This window comes from Opisthorchis viverrini (assembly GCF_000715545.1).
Source record: "Opisthorchis viverrini unplaced genomic scaffold opera_v5_229, whole genome shotgun sequence".
Taxonomy (NCBI): domain Eukaryota; kingdom Metazoa; phylum Platyhelminthes; class Trematoda; order Opisthorchiida; family Opisthorchiidae; genus Opisthorchis; species Opisthorchis viverrini.
In genome coordinates, this window is record NW_008751888.1 from 188,923 (window position 1) to 212,358 (window position 23,436).

At 46.5% G+C, this 23,436-nt stretch overlaps 2 protein-coding genes across 2 annotated transcripts in view; one reads left to right on the plus strand and one right to left on the minus strand.

The window, feature by feature from the left end:
* The window catches only part of T265_08688 (hypothetical protein), a gene marked incomplete at both ends in the record, with an annotated part of 29,896 nt that extends 7,456 nt beyond the window's left edge, over nt 1-22,440 (minus strand). The window contains 11 exons of the mRNA XM_009174562.1: nt 1,265-1,381; nt 2,467-2,581; nt 6,367-6,461; nt 10,305-10,476; nt 10,830-11,002; nt 12,250-12,496; nt 14,467-14,556; nt 16,121-16,267; nt 16,494-16,774; nt 19,829-20,465; nt 22,413-22,440. Coding sequence (XP_009172826.1) covers nt 1,265-1,381; nt 2,467-2,581; nt 6,367-6,461; nt 10,305-10,476; nt 10,830-11,002; nt 12,250-12,496; nt 14,467-14,556; nt 16,121-16,267; nt 16,494-16,774; nt 19,829-19,871 — 1,480 coding nt within the window. The remainder of the gene's footprint in view (nt 1-1,264; nt 1,382-2,466; nt 2,582-6,366; nt 6,462-10,304; nt 10,477-10,829; nt 11,003-12,249; nt 12,497-14,466; nt 14,557-16,120; nt 16,268-16,493; nt 16,775-19,828; nt 20,466-22,412) is intronic.
* T265_08687 (hypothetical protein) lies at nt 2,098-23,127 on the plus strand (the record flags this gene model as incomplete). Its single annotated transcript, XM_009174561.1, has 2 exons — nt 2,098-2,257; nt 23,063-23,127. The coding sequence occupies 2 exons, from the start codon at nt 2,098-2,100 to the stop codon at nt 23,125-23,127; spliced, it is 225 nt and encodes a 74-aa protein (XP_009172825.1).
* Between the last annotated feature and the right edge of the window lie 309 nt (nt 23,128-23,436).

Below are 23,436 nucleotides of genomic sequence, written 5' to 3' on the forward strand. Positions count from 1 at the left end.
AGATTGATTGGCTTCAATTACAGGACGAAATCTCCACAAAGGCTTAACGTTTCAGGATGTCCAGTCACTTGCGAGAAATCCATGCCACTGTACGATCAAATTAGTGTCGTCAAATCCCCACGATAATGAGTGATAACTAGCCTGATTGCCCCCATATATAACCTCAACGAATTTTGTGGCCTGTGAAGGTTTTCTTCAAAAACAGGCAAGCTCACGTTCCGGTGCCACCCCAACGGTTCGAACAGTTGGTAAACGTGCGCCTACTTAGGAGTAGCTTCGTAAACTCACAACGCTGTCAAGACCGGAGAGCGAGATGAATGTTGCGAAGAAACCCTGTTCAAAGCAAATGAACGGAACGACTGAAAAAACGTTTACTAGCGCCTCAAACATTTCAGGTCACCAGCTGTAGTCAGTACCCCGATGTATCTCGTAGTAACTGTCAACTTTACGGCACTTGACTCGTTGCTGGCATCAAAACCATGTAGGTAACCGATGTCGATCTTACCCATAAATAAGTTTACTACAGCGGGAAAATGGAGTGTGCGGAGAACGTACACACAACCGGGCCGCCTTGCACGCCGTGGCTAAAAGTGTGCGGGCGAGATGGCTCAGTGACCGGAAGATCGGTGGTTCGAACCCGATTTCTGCGTCTCGACTTCCCCTGTCAAGGCTTGGGCAACCTGGCAGTATGCCAGCCCTCGTGCCGCCTTCGGCAGTTAGGCAAGGGTGTTACAGCTGGACGAACCAAACGGTCAACGAGAGACCCATGAACGAAGACATCAGAAAGACGGAGAGTGATCAAAAGCATCCAGTCTACTTACAAAAATACCTCACAGCTCGTGATTAAATGCCATTCACGGTCTTGTAAATATCAGTATCAAAACAAATTTTTGCAAGTATCGTCAGAGGGAGATTTTGTTGGCATGTCCGGCGCTGTTGAAGATTCGAGTTGGCCGAGGCTCAGTGAAGGCCCATTCGTACCAGACATGACGCGAACTGACCGCACGCCACATACTGACTGTCAGGCGCTCTCCAGATTGCAGAAATATCGGGTGATCGACGGGGAACACGAACGGGAACCATGATACCATCTGGGGACTGTGCCGTCTTGGATGAGTACCTATCGGGATAGGGGAAGGGTGGACAGAGAGACTTAGAAGTACACAATATTCGACCGAACAGCTAAACAGCACCATAATCGTTAGTCTGTACTTGATCGGTCTAAATCAGACAAAGATTGATATACGTAGTAAGTGCAACCTACTGAGCGTCACGTCTCCAAACAGCGTTGCTTCAAAGTAACCGGCCAATCCATGAACCACTGCATCGTGTTCCATGAGGAATGTACAAGTGGCGAAGCGAGAATTCGACTCACGGGGATCTGGATGAGGTGAGAGGGGAAACCAATCTCAGCAGTTTATTGCGCATGTGACAAGAAAAACGTGCAGGAAGTGACACGTTGATATCTGCCTATCTGGTAACTTAGTCATTTCAGGCAATGGAAAAAAGCCAACGGACTACAAGTTCCACTCAACTGGGTTTTCGAATAGACAGGTTCGCCGTTTAGTTCTTCGCGATCCAGACCCTTTACCTCTCTTCTGCAATTTCGAAACATTCGATCCCTTCAATCAATCCATTTCATAAAACCAGCAAGAAGATACACAATGCGAAACGGTAACATTCCAGTCGTAGAAGTAAAACATTTTATACATGCAGGTAGAAGACCAAGTAACGAGGTGGTGTGTTCCGCAGAGGGTAGTGCAGCTCGGAACTTGGCTTTCTGTTCCGTCCACTATGGCACATCAAAAGGCACGACATCCTGACGACTTTGTGGTCACTAGAGTTGTAATCGAACCGTAAGCCAAGTCAAATCACGATGGATTAAGCACCCGTAAAGTCTAACAAATCAGTCTGTTTCAACGAATTCTATCGTGAGCCGGCAACAATGCACCTGTGAGCCTCACCCGTGGATTCGCAGTCAAGTGCTCAAGCCAGTCGCTGGTCACGCACGCTCTCTACGGATGTTTAGACGAGCGAGACTGGCAGAACAGCCACGAAAGTACGAGACCGAAGGTGTGGATTCGACTATGGTGAAAGATGGATTCAATATTACGTCAAATATTCGGTGAAAATCATATCCAAAGCAGGAGGATGCCATGCGAATCACCTTCAAGCAGCAGATTGTGGCCCAACAATGTAACCAAAGGATCCGATTGGACCGATGCGGGTCGGAAGCAATGTTCTGATTCGTCCAAATGTAAGCCAATCAACTCGGTGCTTACTTATGACTATGTAGACACCCGCGTGACCTTGGGAATAACTTTTTGGCCGTTTTGCACAAACAACTGTAGTGATTTTGCTTTCCCCAATAAAAATTTATCTTACTTTCTGACAATAGATCTAACGGTAAACTAAGAATCAGAATAGGAGTTCGAAAGCCACATCAAACAAAAGGCATAGACTTACCAGGTTTTGGATGAACGAATGTAAAAACAGGTTGAGGTTCGGAAAGAATTTGGCAGTTTGTGAGACGCACGACAAACGGCGTATCATGAGCCGAATTGATGCGCGAACAGCTGGTCTGTGGTAAGGGGGGAGGTCGGACAGGAAACAGAATAACGGAATGAGTCGGACGCAGTCTAAATGAGCAAAATATAGACCGGAAATTCGTAAAAAGAGATCGTTCAGCTGCAATGCCCTTTTGGTGCCTGACTGCCATGTCACCAGAAGGAAGCACGAGGACTAAGAAACTGCCAGGTTGCTTCGACAAAAATGAAACCCATCCTAATCAAAACTGTAGAACCCTTTCGGCGCCTAACTGTTAGGCCACCTGAAGAAAGCAAGAGGGCTAGGATTCCGTCAGGTTACCCAAGGCTAGACAGGAGAAGTCGAGAGGCAGAGGTCGGGTTCCAGCCACGCAGCTTCCGGTCGGTAAATTCACGCTCTAACCATGAACCATCTCGCCTCAGATCCAGCATTACCGAATGCCCGTAAAGTGATCAACTACATAACTCAAAGAAATCAAGAGAGGATGAAACCATGTGTAAGATGGGAGAAAAGTGAAACAAGTAAACGGGTGTAGGAGGCAGAGTGGACTGAATATCCCACAATGCGCGTTTTACAATGAAACATCACACGTGAAGCAGCATCGCACGTTGAACTCCTTAAAAAAACTTGGAAAATTCTGTTTCCGAAGTAGGAGACAGTAGGAGCTCCCCTATAACCAGGAGGCATTCTTTTGGTGCCACGGATACAGACCTGTCACGATCTCCTTTCGTCCTGATGGCCCAAAAAACCGGAAGACAAAACCAATAAAAAGTTGTAGTTAGCAAAAACGGTCGATTTACAACACAGTGGAGAGGACCCACTGCATCGAGCAAGCTCTAAAATATCCAGATACAAATGAAAGTATATTACTCCGGACCTAAAGAGAAAAAATCCTGTAGAAAAGGGCATTTCCATATCTCCGAATATGTTTCCTCTAAAGTGTTTTACAAGGGATTAACCACGGCATTTTGTTTAGTACTCGATGATACACAGAAGAGATTAAGGGAGCCAAATTCCATAAGATCATTCGTAACGCCTTAGAATCTATCACGCTTGAGGTAAGGTGGCCCAAGTGGTTAGAGCGCGAATTTACTGACCAGAAGGTCTGTGGTTCGAACCCGACCTCTACCTCTCGACTTCCCTGACTAGGCCTGGGAAACCTAGCAGTATTCCAGCCCTCATGCAACCTTCGGGTGGCATGGCAGCTGGGCACCGAAGGGGTGCTGCAGCTGAACGATCTATCACGCTTAGAACCGCACAGTTACAACCTCCGCCGCAAGCAAAACGCCGCACTTTTTCTATGTATGGAACTTCTATCTGAAAAACTCATTTAGGGAAAGTTTTGTCAATTGATTACCCTGCAACGTCATGCCTCCGAACAAGCACGTCCGGCAGTTTCATTCGCGACTCTGACCTCATTTGACCCGCTACAGTGCAACAAGGACATTATAAATGTCAAGAAGGTCAGATCCCCGAAAATATCTCACAGAAGGCCCGAAACCTACTGAGATACTCAAGTCCTACAAAAATCGCAGTAAGGGACTCGTCAAGCATCCAGGCCGAAAAAGCCAGCTTTCGATTGGACACTCAAGTAGTCAATCAATTCAACAACAGCCGACGATGATGAGCGTTCACCCAGAGCTAATCTGACAGCCTGGATTCAAGGTCAACAGTGGGCTTTAAATACCGCGTTGCTCCTTCTAATTTTTGCACTCGCTTGTTCGCAAAAATGCTGTTACGTTCCTTGGGGAGCCTGTATAGCAGTTAGATACCACAATAAGTTATCGTCCATGTGCTTTCAAATGTCTGATCTGTTTTACCACGCCATGGAGGTTTTATCAAGGACTCAGCTGAAGTGTTTATCCCTCTCCAAGAAAAAGGTTTAGCTTTCCGGTAAAGGGGAACGAAACAATTAAAGGAACGTAGGAACTGCGCAACCGAACGGGGAGCACCTGAGAAAACAAAGGTTTCAGAAATTACGGAATAGGGGGCTCATGTTTTGACGGCACCATGATTTATGCAGGAAGAGGCCTCCACCCGGAACCACACAGGGGACAGTGATGAGATACAGGAATATTACTCCAAGAATAGGCTGATGTGCCAGCAGGCAGCTTGGTCTGCTCACAAGTTACATACACATACAGTTTATTCGGAAAGTCTCAAGCGAGGGGTTGAACGGATCAAGTAAAGATGTTAAACTTGATGACTTGACCGACTAGCATGCGTGTTAAGCGGATCGATCAGAACATATTCCTAGGCTGTTGTACAGTGGTGTTCACAGTTTCAACCGCCGGTAATCCGGGAAGAGCTGCCTGGGAAGATTCGAAAGTCGCTGTCTCAGAACGATTGCTCGTGTGGGTTGGTGTCGGATCCATAAGGAGACAACTGGGAAGCGAGTTTTCGGTTGTACAACCGGGACTTCTATTGAAATGCATGTGTCCAGCACCAGAAGCTGCGTTGATTGGTGCATATGCTGCGTACGCTTAACCATTGTCTGCTGAAGAGAGTGCTGTTTTCCATGCCCAACTCAGAGTGGCGGAAGCAGAGAGGTGGCCAACCCTTGACCTGACAGAGGGGTATGAAGGGGATCACGAAACGTTTGGGTTCTGTCGGTGCTACTCATCTTCCAGGGTAAGGACCGCGTGATCCTCACTGTGCCTGGTTAGAGACATTACAAGATATGGCTGCAAACCGATGTCAGTGGCGTTTTTGTTGTCAGTTTTTGTCCAGATTGCCTGAATGAGTGTTTGGAGGTGTAGGCACCTCGGAATGACTGTAGTACGCTAGCACCAAGTTCCTTCGCTTTCTGCCTTTATTCTTTTCTTCACAAGAAGGCTTTCAAATAAATCATGGTTGAACTGCAGCGAAGAATCGCTGTCGAACACTGTCATGCTGTCGATGATGAATCTGGGAAGATAAGCTTGGATAGCTATGTAGGCGATGCGGGAATACAGCAGTGTCGGTGTAATCCTCACTGGGAAGGTGTACGCTGAAGGCAGCAACCCGGATGGATGAGCGTCAATGGGCGCGCAATATTCCGGTCATGAATGGAACAGCGCGGGCATCTCGCATTATCTCACCAGAAAGCAGACTTATGCAATCACTCAATCACTTCTGGGTTGGGGAAATCCTAGGAACGTACCAAAGCGATGATGTGATACAGGAGTAATAGCGGGAAAACACCAACGTTTGTCACTATGGGGACAGGGGTGGCCATATCCTACGGCAAATAGTAACAGCACAATTATTGATAGAAAAAAGGGGCGAGATGGCCCAAGTGGTTAGAGCGCGAACTTACTGACCGAAAGGTCCGTGGTTCGAACCCGACCTCTGCCTCTCGACTTCCCCTGTCTAGGCTTCAGTAACCTGGCAGTATCCCAGCCCTCGTGTTTCCTTCGAGTGGCATAGCAGCTAGNCACCGAAAGGGTGCTACAGCTGAACGATTGATAAAAAATAACAAAATAATCATCCCGTTGTAACAACTTTTTGGCGCCTAGCTGTCAAGCCACCCGAAGGAAGCACCACGGCTGAAAGATTGCCGGGTTGCCCAAGTCTAGATAGGATGGGTCGAACTGCCGGATTTGGCCTCGAAGTACGGACCTTCCGGTCAGTAAATTCTCGCCATAAACACTGAGCTAATTCGAGATTGATTGGTTGCAACTGTCGTCAAGTCCTTTTGTTTCCTCGTGTCGGTAAGAGGGTAAGTTTTCATACGCCCGAAGGTTTCGTTTTGGGCCGGACCACCAAGTAAACACCTAGAAGTGAGAAACATCGTTTCTTATAAACCAGGGGTGTTGTAATCATATTCGGCAGACTTACCGGATCCCTGGATCGTTTTGTCTCATTGTGGAATTGCAAGGACTGGAGTGGTGCCACGTAGGAAGTGTATGAACAGGGGATACTGATACCGTCCGCTGAAAAGTGGCATGGTGGGAAACGGGAGTGAAACAAGCAAAACTACGATAAATTGGCATCCGGGAATATCGAGGAGGTGGCAGAGTAGATCAGGAAACGACAAGAGCCTACAGAGGAGAGAGGAACAGCCTACATGAACAGTCTAGCCGATGTTCGATTTTGCATCCTCATTGGCTAGTCTCATCGTGGAGATTAAAATCGTCCGGTTGACCTTTACCTGTGTATGTGCCAAATAGATGTTCCAAAACCCGCACGCTCAGATCAATAAGTGGGAGGAAATACTTAAAATCAAGGACACAATAATGCGACTAGCTGTTCACTGGCCTAAACTAATTGATGGAACGCGAGTAGTTGGTTGTTGGTCGAAACTAGGCAGTGGTCATCGTGGAGGATGTTGTCAACAGAAAGTCAGTGGTTCCAAATCGCTTTTATCTAGGCCCATCAGTGTCGGGAAACCAAAAAGTCACCACACAACAATACCAAACGGCATTGAGTGTGGACCGATGTGGAAGGCCACATAAGACAGATCTATCTTTACCGCCTGCTGAGTTCAAATAAGTTCGAAAAGCTTCGACTGGTTAAAAGTTTCCCCAAATGACTAGAACTACTCCATAAAACCCTTCCGGCGCATAGCTGTGCGAAAGAAGAACGAGGGTTAAGATGCGACCAGGTCGCCCAAGCCTAGACAGGAGCAGTCGAGATGCCGGAGTTGGGTTCGAACCACGAACCTTCCGGTCAGCAGATTCGCGCTTTAATCCCTGAGCAATTTTGAGCTCTGAAATCCATTTATTATGGTCATACTGCGACGACACATGTCGAGGTGTGGTCATCAGTACCATCCAGCGCCTTTTCCTCCTCCTGCTCCTCGTCACCATGGACAGCAGTCCATGAGAAATCGTTCAGATGTAACACCCTTCCGGCGCCTAGCTGCCATGACACCCGAGGGAAGCACGAGGGCTAGGATAGTGCCAGGTTGCCCAAGCCTACACAGGGGAAGTCGAGAGTCTGACGTCGGATTAGAACCACGGACATTCCGACCAGTAAATTCGCACTCTAACCAATTGAGCCATTTCGTGCCCGACTGCAGTACACCAGTATTACATCGCTGCACCTGACAACGAACCCCGACTCCAGAACCTTAGTGACAGAAAACTACCCACCCCAACAATAGCATGGTTTTTTGAGAATAAGCGGTGGAAAATTACAGAGAGCGTACCGGTATTTAAAGCACACTTTGACCTTGAATAAAAGCTATCCAGTTGGCGTTAACTGGTTGAATATTCTGGAGTTTTTATCGGAAATATGACTTTTCAGTCAAATAATAGCACTCTATCGCCAATGAAGTCAACTATCCTTAGAATATTAGTGTGTTGGTGACAATGAGTCTGTTCTCGTCGCCGCCAAATGCCACAGATTGCCAAATGCATGCAATATGGGTTCAATTAGGACATACGGTTGACGTAAACTCGGGGACTGCACCTACCCGATGAACCTCAAGAAGAGCGAAACTTGTGGTGGGCTGTAGAAGGTTTTCCAGTAACCTTATGCATAGTGTATTACGAACATAAGAGGTGAGTATTTGGTCACAAGAGACATAGCGAAGCAGATTTTCGGTTCCCAGGGGCCTCTACTGTTTCATACGCCTTTTCAAACTGCGGTGCATACTACTCGTGATCATGGGACACAGCAGCTTACAGGGTCTTAGTAACCGTAGTTCACTCAGAACATGTGAGGCGTGCACGATCCGAATCTGACGCCAATTTCGATTGGCGGACGAAGACCACAGTGCGCAAAACTTGACCATGTCGCTTATGAGGCAGTGGGGTGGCCCACCCAATATCCGTTTAGATATTAACGCTAGGCCTTGCATTCGGTTGGTTTATGCGGTGTTTTCAACGCAGGCAAAATCACCTGCTCACAGATGTCTTCCAACAAGGGGGAGGATCGCGTCCAAGTGAATGGCAGAGGGGAACGCCAGTGTCAGTGGACAGTAGGGGGCGATGGCAAGGAGAATAAGACGGTGTTTGACATTTCACCATACCACCGCATGATACAAATTATACCATAAGTGCTCACTCGATGTTGCTACTCTTTTACCTCATCACTACTGCTTTGATCCACAATGCCGTAGAGCACTCAAACACGAGCCTGGTTTCGTTTGCTTGGTTGACAAAGCTAAAACGGTACAGTCATCTTCCGAAACCTGCATGAAGATCTCGTCATAAACTGGTCAACGACCGTTGAGAACTTCACATTACACACTCGTAGCTAAGTGTTGAGGTACACGGGAACTTCTCATCTTCGACGAGATTAGGCACATTTTCTGATCTGGCTCTGCTCTGCTTCTGAAAACAGTCGTGTTATGAATACCACTCGACAGGCAACGACAAGCACCTCCTGTCTGTTCCACTCACAGGCGACCGTTTTCAAAGGGTGTCGTCGCTTCTGATGTGAGCACTGTCCACAAAAAGTTGGCATTCCAAATTGCGTAATAACGGAGCCTTTCGAAGCACACGTGGTCCAACCAAACACCAAAGTGGAGTTATTCAATGGTTGGGGGCGAGATGGCACAAGTGGTTGGAGCGCGAATTGATTGACCGGAAGGTCCATGGTTCGAACCCGACCTCTGCCTCTCGACTTCCCCTATCTAGGCTTAGGGAACCGGGGAGCATCTCAGCCCTCGTGCAACCTTCGGGTGGCGTGGCAGTTTGGCACCGGAAAGGTGCTACAGATGAACGATTTTTTTCATTTAATGGTTGCTCAGTAGTTACGGCACGAGCTCACTGACTGGGAAGTCAATGGCCTGAACCCAACCTCTGCACCTCAACCTCTTTGTCTTGGCTTCGACGACCTGGCAGTATCATAGCCCTCGTGCTTCCTTCGGGTGGCATGGCAACTGGACATTGAAAGCGTGTTACAGCTGAACGATTTATTGTATCGATATTATGTTCATGTGGGTATTTTCATCACCTTGTTAGGCCCAGCCCCAGTGGAACATGGTGATAGAGAAAATAAATCGGCTAGACATACTCCATACAGATTTTTGTTAGTTTCCTGCCTGCCTGAAGCTCAACGATCGCATTTGGATGCCTGATGAGATAGATACTTTAGTTCCAAATGTGCACACAGCAACGAGAACCATAAAACATTTTCATAGACTGTTCACATGGGTCATAAGAATGAAATGAAGCTAATCCTTCCAAAATAAACAAACATCAGTTATTTCAGTGTTGCTGCACAGATTTGACAGCGGGAGACACCTTTACTGAAACAATTCCGATCGTATCTGTTGTGAAGAAATGATGATGAGGGTGGTAAATCTGAGCTGATAAAAGTTGCACACCCGGTACCTAGCCATTCTGCTTCAAATTTCCCGATGCACAAACGCTGTGCGCTATTCAGACATATTAGACTCTATGAAACGTTCGGGTGCTGTCGGTGCTACACACCTTCCAGGATGGGGACCGAATGATCCTAACTGTGCCTGGTTGGAGACGCTACAAGATTTGGCTGCCAACCGATGTCAGTGGCTTTCTTGTAGTCAGTTTCTATTCAGATTGCCTGAGTGAGTGTCTGGAGGTGTAGGCACCTCGAAATGGTAAGTGGTAAGCTAGCACTAAGTCCCTTCCCCGTCGACTCTTTACAATAAGGCTTTCGAATAAATCATCGTTGTACGGCAGTGAAGCGTCGGTGTTGAACACTGATATCATGCTGTCGATGATGATGATGAGCCGATGTCGTTAGCGAAGAATCTTTAGAGACATTCAATTTGGGGGGATAGTACACGGCAAAAACAAGAAAAAGCCGTAGGACCAAAGGTTCTACCAAAAGTGTGACGATACCTTTGAGATATGGTTGAGCACCATCCAAACATTCCGGGCTCAGCTCGTTATCCCCGAAGGAACCCAACAGCTCACTGACAAAGATATCCGCCTTTTCCGGCATATTCAACCGACGCATGTCTCCACTGACCAGATGGACATCCAATCCGCGCCACTCATGTGTCATGCGATCCTGAAATAAGTAGACAAAGGAGGGCATAGCAGACAAACACACCAAGTTTCATATCAATTTGGTTTCTCTGGGAGAGTTGAATTTATCCTTTATGCTACTCTGAATGCGTTGCACAATGGCTGCCTCATGTTTCCATTGGTAAGACAACAAAGATATCGCAGTATATTCATATAAGGAAAGGAAACGAACAACAGAATAGAGTTTACAGAATATAGCTGACTGGTTCATCATCATGATGTCTGACGAACAAGTTCATGAGGTACTTGAAATTGTAGTTTAAAACACTCCTGCCTTTTCAAAACTGACATGTGAGTAGTATAATCTCAGTTTCATTATTGTCCTTGTTGACTCACAGTGAGCAGTGTGATGATCAAAACAGCTGATCGCACGGACCGAAGCGTTTCAAAGTTAAAACTATAAACGAAATTACAGCGGACCCACACACCTCCCCCCAAGCAAACCGATCGAACGGGAACCAGTCCAAATAAATCCTCATTGGAGATCTTGTCGGCTGAGGGTTGGTCACCTGAACGTAACTCAAAGCAGGCGGGGAACCAAATCGCCCTCAACGCAGTGTTAGCAGATCGGTGCAAATTCGGAAGACTGGTAGCAGAAAAATTCGCACACCGGTTGAAATGTAGCCTGTTGACAGTGAGTAGAATGACTTAATTGGTGCTATGTCAAACCATGTCACGGTAACAGCAGTGTACCGTCCAGTTCGGAATAACTTGGGCTTATGACGTAATAAGCATTCTGCAGAATTTTTCCACTGCATTGAGTTCAGTGCTAGACGCGTTCTCCAGACAGAAGAAAGCGGCACTAGACAACAGAAGTTATCAGGAGGAAATCCATCACACGTTTTGTCTCAATTGGGGTACACCGGATGAATCAGGCGGAGCTGAACTTCAAAGTTCACACACAACACAAACTTGAAAAAATTCGCTCATCTGTAACTCCCTTCCGGTGCTTAGCTGCCATGCCACCCGAAGGAAGCACGAGGGCTGGGATACTACCAAGTTGCCCAAGCCTAGACAGGGGAAGTCGACAGGCAGAGGTCGGGTTCGAACCACGGACCTTTCGGTCAGTAAATTCGCGCTCTAACTATTTGAGCCATCTCGCTCCAAGCGGTCAACGAACCCACTGTCAGACGCTGTGAGGAAGTGATTCTTTCTGAAGATTTTCGACACACTGGATAGACTTGCAAGGACAAATCGAATATCAGTGGAACTACTGGAAGGCAAAAACCCTGTTTGCTACATTGTTTCGGTTAAACTATCCTCCAAAAAGGCTTGCTAAGGCGGTAGAATGATGCACTGTGGTTTCTCCTCGGCACCGACGCTGACGGTACAGAGATCTGTCAGTACCTTACAGAATGACAGGGAATTATTGCTCAGAATAGGAAGATTCCCAAGCCATTTGTGACTGCTGTCACTCTGAGACATCATGTGAAGCACACGTCGTTTAGAGCCTTAGCTGGACCGTAGTAATTCTGATAACACCTGTCAAAGTTATGAAAGGGTCTTTCCACAAAAAGACAGGCCCTACCGTGACGGATGGGTCTAGCGAAACCCACACGACTGACCCGATTCAAAGGATATTTCCAAATCTGATCAACCTGTACTTGCTACTATTTTCCGCGCACCGTGGGGTTGGTGATTTAGGGATTTTTGGGCTGCATGTACTTTTCTTTCTTGACTGAAAGTTTTCTCATAGCCAAAAATTGCACCATGTTACGGTTATTGAAAGAAGACTGCGGAACTACTAATACTTTACCTGAAGGGTTAAACAGCGCGTTGGGGTTCTTTTCAACAACGTAGATTCTAACAGGACATGCAGCCTTTTCTGAAGCGTTCAAAGCCGCGTTGACCAATGGTCCTCGACCCGCACCAAGAACCATAATTACCTGGCAAACTGATGTTGGCTTATCACCTGTCTCGGCCAGAACTTCTGACGTGGGTCCGTTTGGGACGGTTGGTTCATTGGTTTTACGAGAACGATGTAGGAGAGCCAGGTAGATAGCCTGAAGGAAAGAAAACAGAGATGGAGAAAGGACGACGCTAGGATCACGTCCTGGAAAATAGTCAAACCTATTCAGGCTAGTATTGCTGGGTTCCAAAATATGGGATTAATGGAACTGGGGAAAGCGAATCACCTTCACGGCAAAGACCGCGGAACTGGCTGGCATAGACCTTCATGTAACCTCAGTAACAGAACATTCAAAAGGACTGTACGTGGAAACGAACCAGTGTAAGGTTTTAAAGCGATTGGAAAAATTGTGGGACCGATTGAGAAGTCCTCGTTTCAGAGGAGGCTACCAAAACAACCGGTGGTTTTTAGCTAGTCAACGGTGGCTGGAATGATGACCTCTTAATCTCAAACTGAAAACAACTACGGGCCATGTGTTCACAAATTGTCAAGTGACTACGTTCGATTGGCAAGGTTAGAGGGGCAAACTGGGAGAACAACCGCATATTTGATAAAAGATGCTTGAAGTACACTCTAATCCCCACATCTTTACTGGTCAAGCCATTGGACACATCGCTCGCTTCTCAGTAGCCAAGTAATTCCTCAAACAGATGATCCTAACTACTCGTGTGATATCCGCCACCACGGACATCCGCTCAACCAAGATCTTCAAACCGTGCTCTCGCGCGCTGGCTTAAGATAAAAACACCAAACTAATGAGGTGGTCAAATCGAAATAGATAGTACCAGGCGAGGAAAGGTCTTTCAGCAATGTGCTCAATGAAATCGCGCTGTAAATTATATTAGGACCAACCAATACAGCTCATCTGCGTCCAATCGACGTGATGTTCGGCTATTAGGAGCGCTGGCCTCCGTATATATGTCTACATCAAGTCACAAGCAAATGATTCCAAACAGCAAATCATATGGAATCACGGACATGAATCAGAGACAACACGGCTTCAAAAAAGAGACATAAGAGGTGAGGGCGATCGGGATCCCCGGGGTTCACGCTTCTCGGCTTACGTTGACTTAAACCACAGAATAAAATCTCTATCAAAATACCAAAATATTCCCATCATCAAAAAGGAAAATGTCTCACGATTTGCACATGAAAAGTCATCACGGGAGCAGCCAACCATGTGATCATGCGATGTGAAGGGTGAGTGGCGGCCTATTCTAAGTGCTGATCAACCGCTCGTGGCCAAACGGTATCTTCTCCAACTAATAGCCGGAGGGTCTCAGGTTCGAATCCCTTCGGAGACTCATCACCACTGATAATTACAGGTAAGGATGTTTTTCGGCTTTTCAGGAGGATGGAACCCCAACCGAATGTTGAAAACCAAAAGGAACATATAAATTCCTAGCAGTAAACTGCGACGTCCCTGAAACCTCCTATTTGTGCCAGGCAAACACTTTGTAAGCAACCGAAGTCTCCCTCGAACGGAAAACAAACACAAGATAAAAACACCAAACTAATGAGGTGATCAAATCGAAATAGCCAGTACCAGGCGAGGAAAAGTCCTTCAGCAGTGCACTCAATGAAGTCGCACTGTAAATCATATTGGGACCAACCAGTACAGCTCATCCACATTGAGCTCAATACTCAACTCCCCACAGCCATCCACTCGAAAATTCAACACATACATCAAGGAAGAGAAACTCTAGCCAAGAGAAACGACGTTTGGCGATTTTGCCGAGCTCAACAAACAGATCAAAGACGAAGGAATGACGTTTGGTGACAACAGTGATAAAGAGGAACGTCGCACACTTCCTACTTTGCACCCGAATTGATCGGCTCATCTGCATTGAGCTCGATACTCAACTCCCCACATCTATCCACTCGGAAACTAAACACATACATCAAGAAAGAGAAACTCTAGCTAAGAGAAACGAAGTTTGGCGATTTTGCCGAGCTCAGCAAACATATCAAGAACCAAGGAAAGAAGTTTGGTGAAATCAGTGACAAAGAGGAACGTCGCACACTTGCTACTTTGCACCTGAATTGATCAAATCAACTCCTCACCTTTTCATAGGCATCGTATTTGTACGGGTCCATTTCAAAAATGCTATAAGTAGTGGAAGACAGGTTGTCTCGCAAAGGCTGCAAAGGCTCCTGAATATGAAAGAAAACACACGCAGAGAACGTGAAACTTGGAACGACTGGTACAGATGTTTTTGCAAAGGACAAGATAAAGCCGATGATGGATGTGCAGAAAAACATACGGCGGTAGAATTATGAATCGCTTTGTGAATCTTCGTGATTTTTTTCGCGAATGCGTCAAAATGTTTTGGCAATCTGATTACTGGTGAGTGGTCATACCTAATACCTTCAGGAGCCACATGGAAGACTCGGGTTTGGAGCTCTTCCACGACAGGCCATTTCAGCTTCTTAAACTGGCAGCGACGAAGTCGTGTGATGACCAACGTCTGAGACTAGTCACAAGTTGGAAACATCTTGTAATTGGTTTTGACTACATGGTTGCCACGTACGCCGGCTGTCCCAGACTCTGGTTACTATCCTAGCAAAGAGCTGTTTACGCTGTCAAGCAGGTGCGCACGTATTAGCAGTTAGCTGAGCGCGTTGCTAGGTAGGTAAGGAGGAAGTGATGGGGTTGGTGGTGGTCGAGATTGAGAAAGCGGGATTGTTCAGACCGTGATGCTTACGCTAGGTGAGTGATCCACTGGGGAAGCGCCGGAGAGATACTGTACGGTTGACTGTGGTTCCAGGCAAGTCCTAGGTCACCTTCCATCTCCCATCTCTTTCTTCTTGCCACTAAAAGGCCTTATTCAAATAAACCGACATGATTGTATGACAGTGAAGCACAAGTGTTCTCGTCTAGCGTTGCTCTCGACGATCATGGCGACGATAGCGTGGCTTGCACTGAGATCCAGGAAGGAAGTGCCTCAGGAAGCGAGACCAAAACAAGCAATAATCCACTATGAAATTCAATCAAATTGTATGGAATCAAGACCGAAAGCACATTCAGTTGCCTGAAAATATCACAAACGAGAGATTCAACTGGGTTCAAGGTGGGTCCCTCGCAAAAAATTAGTTTGCATATGAGTTTATTTTTCGTTAATTTCGTGCAATTTGGTTTCAAGTAGAAGATAAGGTTGACGGAAAACTCAGGGACTGCGCTTACCTGATGGGCCCCAGAAAGGGCGAAACCGGTCGTGGGCTATCGAAGGATTTTCAGCAACCTTATGAGTAATGCATAACGAGAAAAAGTCGTTCAGCTGTAGCACCTTTTCGGTGCCTAACTGCCATGCCACCCCAAGGCTGCACGAGGTCTGGGATACTGACAGGTTGCCCAAGCCTAGACAGGGGAAGTCGACAGGCAGGGGTCGGGTTCGAACCATGGACCTTCCAGTCAGTGAATTCGCGCTTCAACCACTTGGGCCATCTCGAAATCATTAAAAACCGAAAGTCATGTTTGAAGCTGGAGAAATCCCACATGGATTGCAGCACACGTAGCCCAGGAAGACTAGTGGATATTCTAAAACATGATTTCTTCAAGCTGCTTCAATTTTTGTGTCATTTGTACTATGCCCCCAAAACACGACTCACTGGATTCAAGTGAGAACTGTCCAAATCAGAAGGAAATTAATTCAGTCTGTATTATGAACCAAAATAGTGGGACTGGGAGAAAACACGGTCGTTGCTGACACTCACATACCTGAAGCTGGTCTTCAAACCCCTTGGACTGCTGTTCATAGATGTCCGGTTCACCTTGGTTTTTCCAAAGCCACATAAGGTACTTCTGATAGCATACGAAACCTTGATCATGACGACAGGCACCAACAAGGAGGAGCTGTACATTCAGCTGAACGAGTGAAATAAAGATTGAACGATGTGCATCACAATATAAATAGAAATTGAAATGAACAAAGTGCCCAGTCCTGGTAAGAGACGTAAGACTAGTCTTCTATTCATTCACATGTAATTAGTACGATCTTGAATAACCGCCCAGCTCTTGAACGAACTATGAAGATACCCGGATTGCGGTAGATGCATTCGTCAAGCTGAAGGAGTGGCTAACAACAACGTACCTTGAAGAACCGTCTTAACAAGTGTTGATGACTCCGTGGAAGGACGGGGAATCCTTTGGAATTGGTTAGAAATAAATCGGTCCGGAGCCTCAAACAAACCACCGGCTCACTAAGCCATCGGGCGATTACAGATTCATCGGGAAGGTTACTGGGCACTTCGAGGACAACGCCCAGTGCGTCCGATATATCAGACGCTAAGGTGGACAATCGCATCCACCAGTGCCACGGGGTGTCATCAACAGGACTCCGCGATTGTTTGGAGCTGGGAAGAGTGTCACCATCTGAATATATAAAAACAGGAACCAGTTTTCCAAGCTGACCAACACAGTGTCAAAAACTAAGTGGCACCAAAGGAAGATAGTTTATGAAAAATAACAATCAAACTGGAGAAAATATGAATCCCATGGATGATAGATACAACCAGGGAGGAATCTGAGGGTAACAGTGTTCGGTCCGGTGGATCGTATGAAAGTTTTAGGTGGGTCGCTCTTCCCCCCTTTTAATCACAGGGCTTTAGTGAAGTAAGTTACTATGGTTACACGGAAAGGTTCTCACTCGGGTTTCGCTGTCGATAGTAATGGCTCTAACATGACACCATGAACGCAACTATATCGGTTGAGGCGATCGCCTGGTTGTCTGAAATAAACATGTTTGGAAGTTACTGAATAGCTACTTGTGGACCCATATCACGTCAACTTAGAGACAGAATACGATAAGTTGTCCAACGGATGGAGACTCACTTCAGAAGTTACATCAACATGAAACAGCCCCCATGAAGCAGTGAAGCATTCCTTGCTTGAAGGAAGTTTCTTGTGGAGAAACGGCAGTACGCCGCGGGCTGTGCGCCCAGTGATGCCCAGAGCATTAATGTATCATGAAAAAATTCTGACCGAAAAATTTCTTCTTATGATACGATGTTCCCAGTAAGCAACCAAAAATCTGTACCTAGCCCGACAATCGGAGTGAACTTACACGAAGTAACTATATGACAATGCACATTTCGAGTCTTAAACAGGTGTCAGGTTTGTGTGCCAAGGGGAAACGCATATATCGCACAAAAACTCCAACCAAGTGCCAAATGACGTCGAGCAGGTTTGGCCTGAGTGAGTAAGTGAATGGATAGGTTAAGTGGTACCGACTATCACAGTCTAAAGTCACCCTCTTCCCCCCTTTTAATCACAGGGCTTTAGTGAAGTAAGTTACTATGGTTACACGGAAAGGTTCTCACTCGGGTTTCGCTGTCGATAGTAATGGCTCTAACATGACACCATGAACGCAACTATATCGGTTGAGGCGATCGCCTGGTTGTCTGAAATAAACATGTTTGGAAGTTACTGAATAGCTACTTGTGGACCCATATCATGTCAACTTAGAGACAGAATACGATAAGTTGTCCAACGGATGGAGACTCACTTCAGAAGTTACATCAACATGAAACAGCCCCCATGAAGCAGTGAAACAAGCATTCCTTGAAGGAAGTTTCTTGTGGAGAAACGGCAGTACGCCGTGGGCTGTGCGCCCAGTGATGCCCAGAGCATTAATGTATCATGAAAAAATTCTGACCGAAAAATTTCTTCTTATGATACGATGTTCCCAGTAAGCAACCAAAAATCTGTACCTAGCCCGACAATCGGAGTGAACTTACACGAAGTAACTATATGACAATGCACATTTCGAGTCTTAAACAGGTGTCAGGTTTGTGTGCCAAGGGGAAACGCATATATCGCACAAAAACTCCAACCAAGTGCCAAATGACGTCGAGCAGGTTTGGCCTGAGTGAGTAAGTGAATGGATAGGTTAAGTGGTACCGACTATCACAGTCTAAAGTCACCCACCAGAACCCCAATTTTTTTCCGTTTAATAAACCCATTTGCCTGTCTCGTTATCCGTTTTCGTGATACTAGTAACTCCTCGCACTATAGCATCCCACACCAATCCCAAGTACGGTCCATTACTCCTGCGTTCCTGCGAAGACGCATTTGGCTGATTCAAATGGCTGAAATCCCTACGAACAACGAACGGCTTGAGGCTCTCTTCTGCAAAGGTAGCTGCTTCATAATTGCGAAAAAGCTATTATGTTTAGGTTTGAGGTGATCATATTTTTAACGTAAAAGAGTGCATCTCGTGAATTACCCAACATAACTTCGTTTTATCACCATTTTCATGATTGAATATCCATAGTTAACGAAGTCGGGCAGTGCTGACATACAGGGGCAACCACCTTCGTTCGAACAGTCCTAGTGTTCGTAACATGACGCTACAGACCTGTCGTCATGTGTTCGGAGTTGATAGGCAATCTAGCATACCATGCATGTAATGTGGTTATCACAGTACATACACCCAGATCGGTTTGATGTCCCATTATCGAGGAGGAAAGTTATCCCAGGTAGCGGTCCGATAAGCCATAGTGCATGGATGAGATGTGGAAGCTGTGAATGGAAGAACTTTGAAGACTATCTGTGTTTGACCATCGCTGCCCCCGAAACAGTGGGGGAGGGTCTGGTGGGAACATCCGACCAGTAATGCTGAAGTACGTCAGATGATTTTAAGGGAAGCACACTCTCTTTCTTAATAAATTAGCCGGTCGCACTCCACAGGTTACGCTGGTTGGGCCATGTACATCGTACGCCGTGAGACCATTCGTTTCGTAGGGTCTTCTTCGACCAGCCTTGTGTCGGATGGAAACGACCCAGGAGCGGGCAGTCCATGACATGGCAACGAAGCATGAAAACCCTTACCAGTGAACACAGTCACGTTGATAACTGCCGTCTCTCTGGATGGGGTTAACATGGAGGCGACAAGCCAACGGTTAATGGTTGTGACGGATACGACTGTCACGTAGCCAATGGCTCTAATATATCATAACTATCGTCTTCACTACGTAGCTCTCACTTCCTGCAATACTGGAAATACAAATCCATTTCATGTCAATGAACGGATCGGGCTGTCGCATCCAGTCCATTGTTCTCCTTAGAACTGGAACCAATGAACTTCGGTGCGCGGTTTTCCAGTTGATGGTACCACAGAACACAGCTTTCAACTCGCCCTTCTGTGTAGCAAGTTCTAGCTAGACACGCGGTAAGACCATGAAAACTAATGTGGTTCGATGAAGTCACCAATTTTTGTTTACCTGTTTGAGGTACTTTTCCGAAAAGCAAACTAGGTAACTACTAGTCAACTGACCACGCTGCTATCCGAAAATGTCGACACCTATTCTATCAAGTCTCGTTTGAAATTGGGTGCCAACAAACAGATTGTATTTGTGCTGAGGGAAACAACAGCCAAAGTAAAACGAGATCCGAACTTAAAAAGGACTCAGAGGAAAAAGCACGAACCATTAGCAGTGGACTCCGTCAGCTCATTTTTTTCTATCCACATGGGCAGTGTGATCCAAAGCTTCACCGGGTTGTACTCAGTACGAATAAAGTTTGTCAGCAGTCGAGCAAGCCGAATATTGTTTGGCCTTGTTAGCTGGAGACTGATCGCTGGCAGTCCCAAGTGAACCGCCCAGCTCAATTCCTTCTGAAGTGTTAACTCACTGGATGCTTGTATGACGGAATCTGTCGAGTCCACATCAATGTCGGCTGAGACCTTGCCAACAATCGACCTGACAATGCTCTTTCCTTTGGAGTAAAAGGAGTATGTGAAAAAAAGCAGCCAGACAGCTTACCATCTTTTTGAAAAACGAGATCGGAACGGGTAGATGGAATACTCGAAAAGTCCGGTATTGAAGGATGGCTGAAAACGTTGCTCTTCGGATGAAATAGGTGGGTTGCAATGAACGCGAATCTAAACACGAGATGTAACCAAGCCTCAGAACTAACCCTGAGTCACAAGCAGAACTGTACTGAGATACGAGCTCTCCAGCGAAAACCAGATCAATGCCTACAAGGGCTTTGGCACTCATTGTGCGTAAGGTGAAACGGGTCGGATAGATGATAAGCCTTCAGTCAGAAAGATGGCAGGAAACTGCTACAATGAATAAAAAGTGTGCTGGTTTGTTCACGCGCCCATGTGAAGGATTAGAAGCCGGAAGAGGTATAATTAAATCATAATGGCAAATGTTGCTACCAAGAATGTACTGGCGAATAGTTCCCAGGTTATTTCAACACACTTATTGCCGTTTGCTACTGTCACAGTTTGTATGGCACCAACAGGAGCCGACGATTGTGACGATACACAGGGCTCGTTCAACCATATTAGAGGGGTCGGGTAGATTGCCCTAAAACATACACACTGCCAGGTGAGGGTCTGGTCTCTTACTGATAAGGTCGTGCAACCGAAGTCAATTGCGCTATGATCAGTTTTCATCGATTACCGATTCAACTTCGTTTCTACCAGCAGGTATACCAGTGCTTCATTGCTCTAAGTTACAGGGAATAACCTCGATCTACAAAAGAAAACTGCGCAGGAGAGAGGACGAGTCCGGTTCTACTATTATTACTATTATGAACAGCATGGCATTACCGTTCAACACTGATGCTTCGCTGACCTACAACCATGATCCACTTGGAAGTCCTATTGTGGAGAGAAGAATAAAGGTAGAAAGGGAAGGGATTAATGCTAGCTTACTACAACCATTCCGAGGTGCCTAAAAGTCCAAATACTCATTTGAAGAATCTGGATCGAAACTGATAACAACGGCACCACTGACATCGATCAGCAGCCATATCTCGCACCGTCTCCGACCAGACACAGCGGGGATCAAGCGGTTCTCATCCAGGAAGGCGAGAAGCCCTGACAGAACCCAAACGTTTCGTAATCTCCTTCATACCCCCCCGCCAGGTCAAGGGTTGGCCACCTATCTGCTTCCGCCACTCCGAGTAGGGTATGGAAAATCACAAAAGATGGTTATATATACGCAACACATGTCCCAACCAACTCGGTTCCTTGTGCCGGACACACTCTTCAATGGAAGTTCCTGCTGCACAACCGAAAACTCGCTTTCTAGTTGCCTCGCTACGGATTTTCTGACACGAACCCACAAGAGATATGGTGTTTGGACAAAGGCTGGCGAACACCTGAAGGCGTCTCGATTCAGTCGCTCAAAAAACGGCAGCAATACAACAGAACAACCGCACTGTAGCTTGATACACGTCTCTTGGAATTAAAGGGTACACCACTTGGACGCCACAGGTGTCTCGAATTAGCAAACGTGATCCGAGCCTTGCAGATTAGTGCATTGACCTCATGTCACACTGCAATAGGAGCTAATACAACTTACAAGATGTGTGAAACACCCCACTTTGAGTGCCTCTCCCTGGATTAAAAAAGCCGCTTCAGTGACCACATATACAGGAGCATGAGCCTGAAATATGTGAACAAAATCGTTCAGGTGTAACACCCTTTCGGTGCCTAGCTGCTATGTCATGCGAAGGAGGCACGGGAGTAGGGATACTGCCAGGTTGCCCAAGCCTAGACAGGGGAAGTTGAGAGGCAGAGGTTGGGTTCGAACCACGGACATTCCGGTCAGTGAATTCGCGCTCTGACTCCTGAGCCATCTCGCCGCCGACAGCAGTACGCCAATATTAGATTGCTGCGCCTGACTACAAAAACCCGTCCACAGAAACCTAGTGACGAGAAACACTCACCCATCAGCACGCCGTGCTGAATGTCCCTCAACACAGACGTGTCCTCATTGAGGGACACCGCAATTGTCGCCACAGCTTGGTTTCAATTAAATGGCCTCTGATTTTTTAGTGCATGAGCATCTCTAGCTAGTTTCAACCCTATGCGTGGATGCGGGAAAAGGGCGAAGTCGACCGACCGGATCCTGAAGTACTTGACAAAGCCAGCTCAACTAATGGAATGTAACGATCCAGACAACGTACTCCAGCATTAGGGATTCGATATCCCCAAAAACTCAGAAAATGCTTCCAATACAAAGATAACCAAACACCGCGCCAAACGGGAACCTACCCGAAAACCACCCAGGCGCTCGCAATTAGGCGCTGCAACAGCCAAGAGCCCAACTCGCACGTGATTGGTCGTGCTGTATGCACGCTACGGAAGCGCCAGGGAACAGTGCTTCTCCGAAGCCAGGGGTTTACCAGGGTGGTTAAGAGACTTAATGGTTCATTATAATTTCCGTAAAGAGGAGACGGAAAGAAATATGATAAACGAAAGCCCAGTAAGCAACCTTGTATATCACCAATTATTACACATAAACCAACCAAACCACAGACACTGTATACTACAGTCGAAATAAGGTTTCGTTGAAAACTCCAACATCAAGTTGGGCTATGGTTGTTCGAAGATATCAACTCAACTGTATGCCAATCCTTAGAGGCTTCCTTTGCATCCTTTGCTCCCGTCTGCAAAACCTTCGTGAGTGGATAAAAATATTTAAGCCACAGCATTGCACTTTGTTGTATCTATGCTCAATCAAAAAATGACCCTAATCGACACACATTCTGTCTTGACAGGTTTTAATTAATCTAAATTCTAAACTTTTGGCGCTGATTTCAAATGGAGCCTGTGTAACGCATTTGAAACCCAACTGTGCCTGATTGTATGCCTATCATATGACATTATGTGTAGCTCTCCCTCCCTCTCTTCCCCTATTACAGGTACCACGGACGAGGCACCACGGGCCCTGGACAGGGAAGAGTATCCTGCTTGCACACCCCCCTGACTGACCTTGACCGGCCCCTTTGATTGTACACTCTCTTCTTCCGGTTTCGGTCCGGGTTAATACACGTGCGTTGTTGCTACACTCCGGTCTTCTTCCCTGTACCGCCCGACCTGTGCGCATGTGTGCTGTGTATACTGTGTGGATTCATTAATACCAGTCCGTATATCTGCACATTTCAGAACTGACGTTTGCCGTCCACTCGAACGTCGAATACCGCTGACTTCCTGACATCCCACGCTACACCTGGTATATTTTTTCCAATGTAGTGGCCCCGCATATTTTGTTGGTAACTGAAGCTGTATTCTTTTC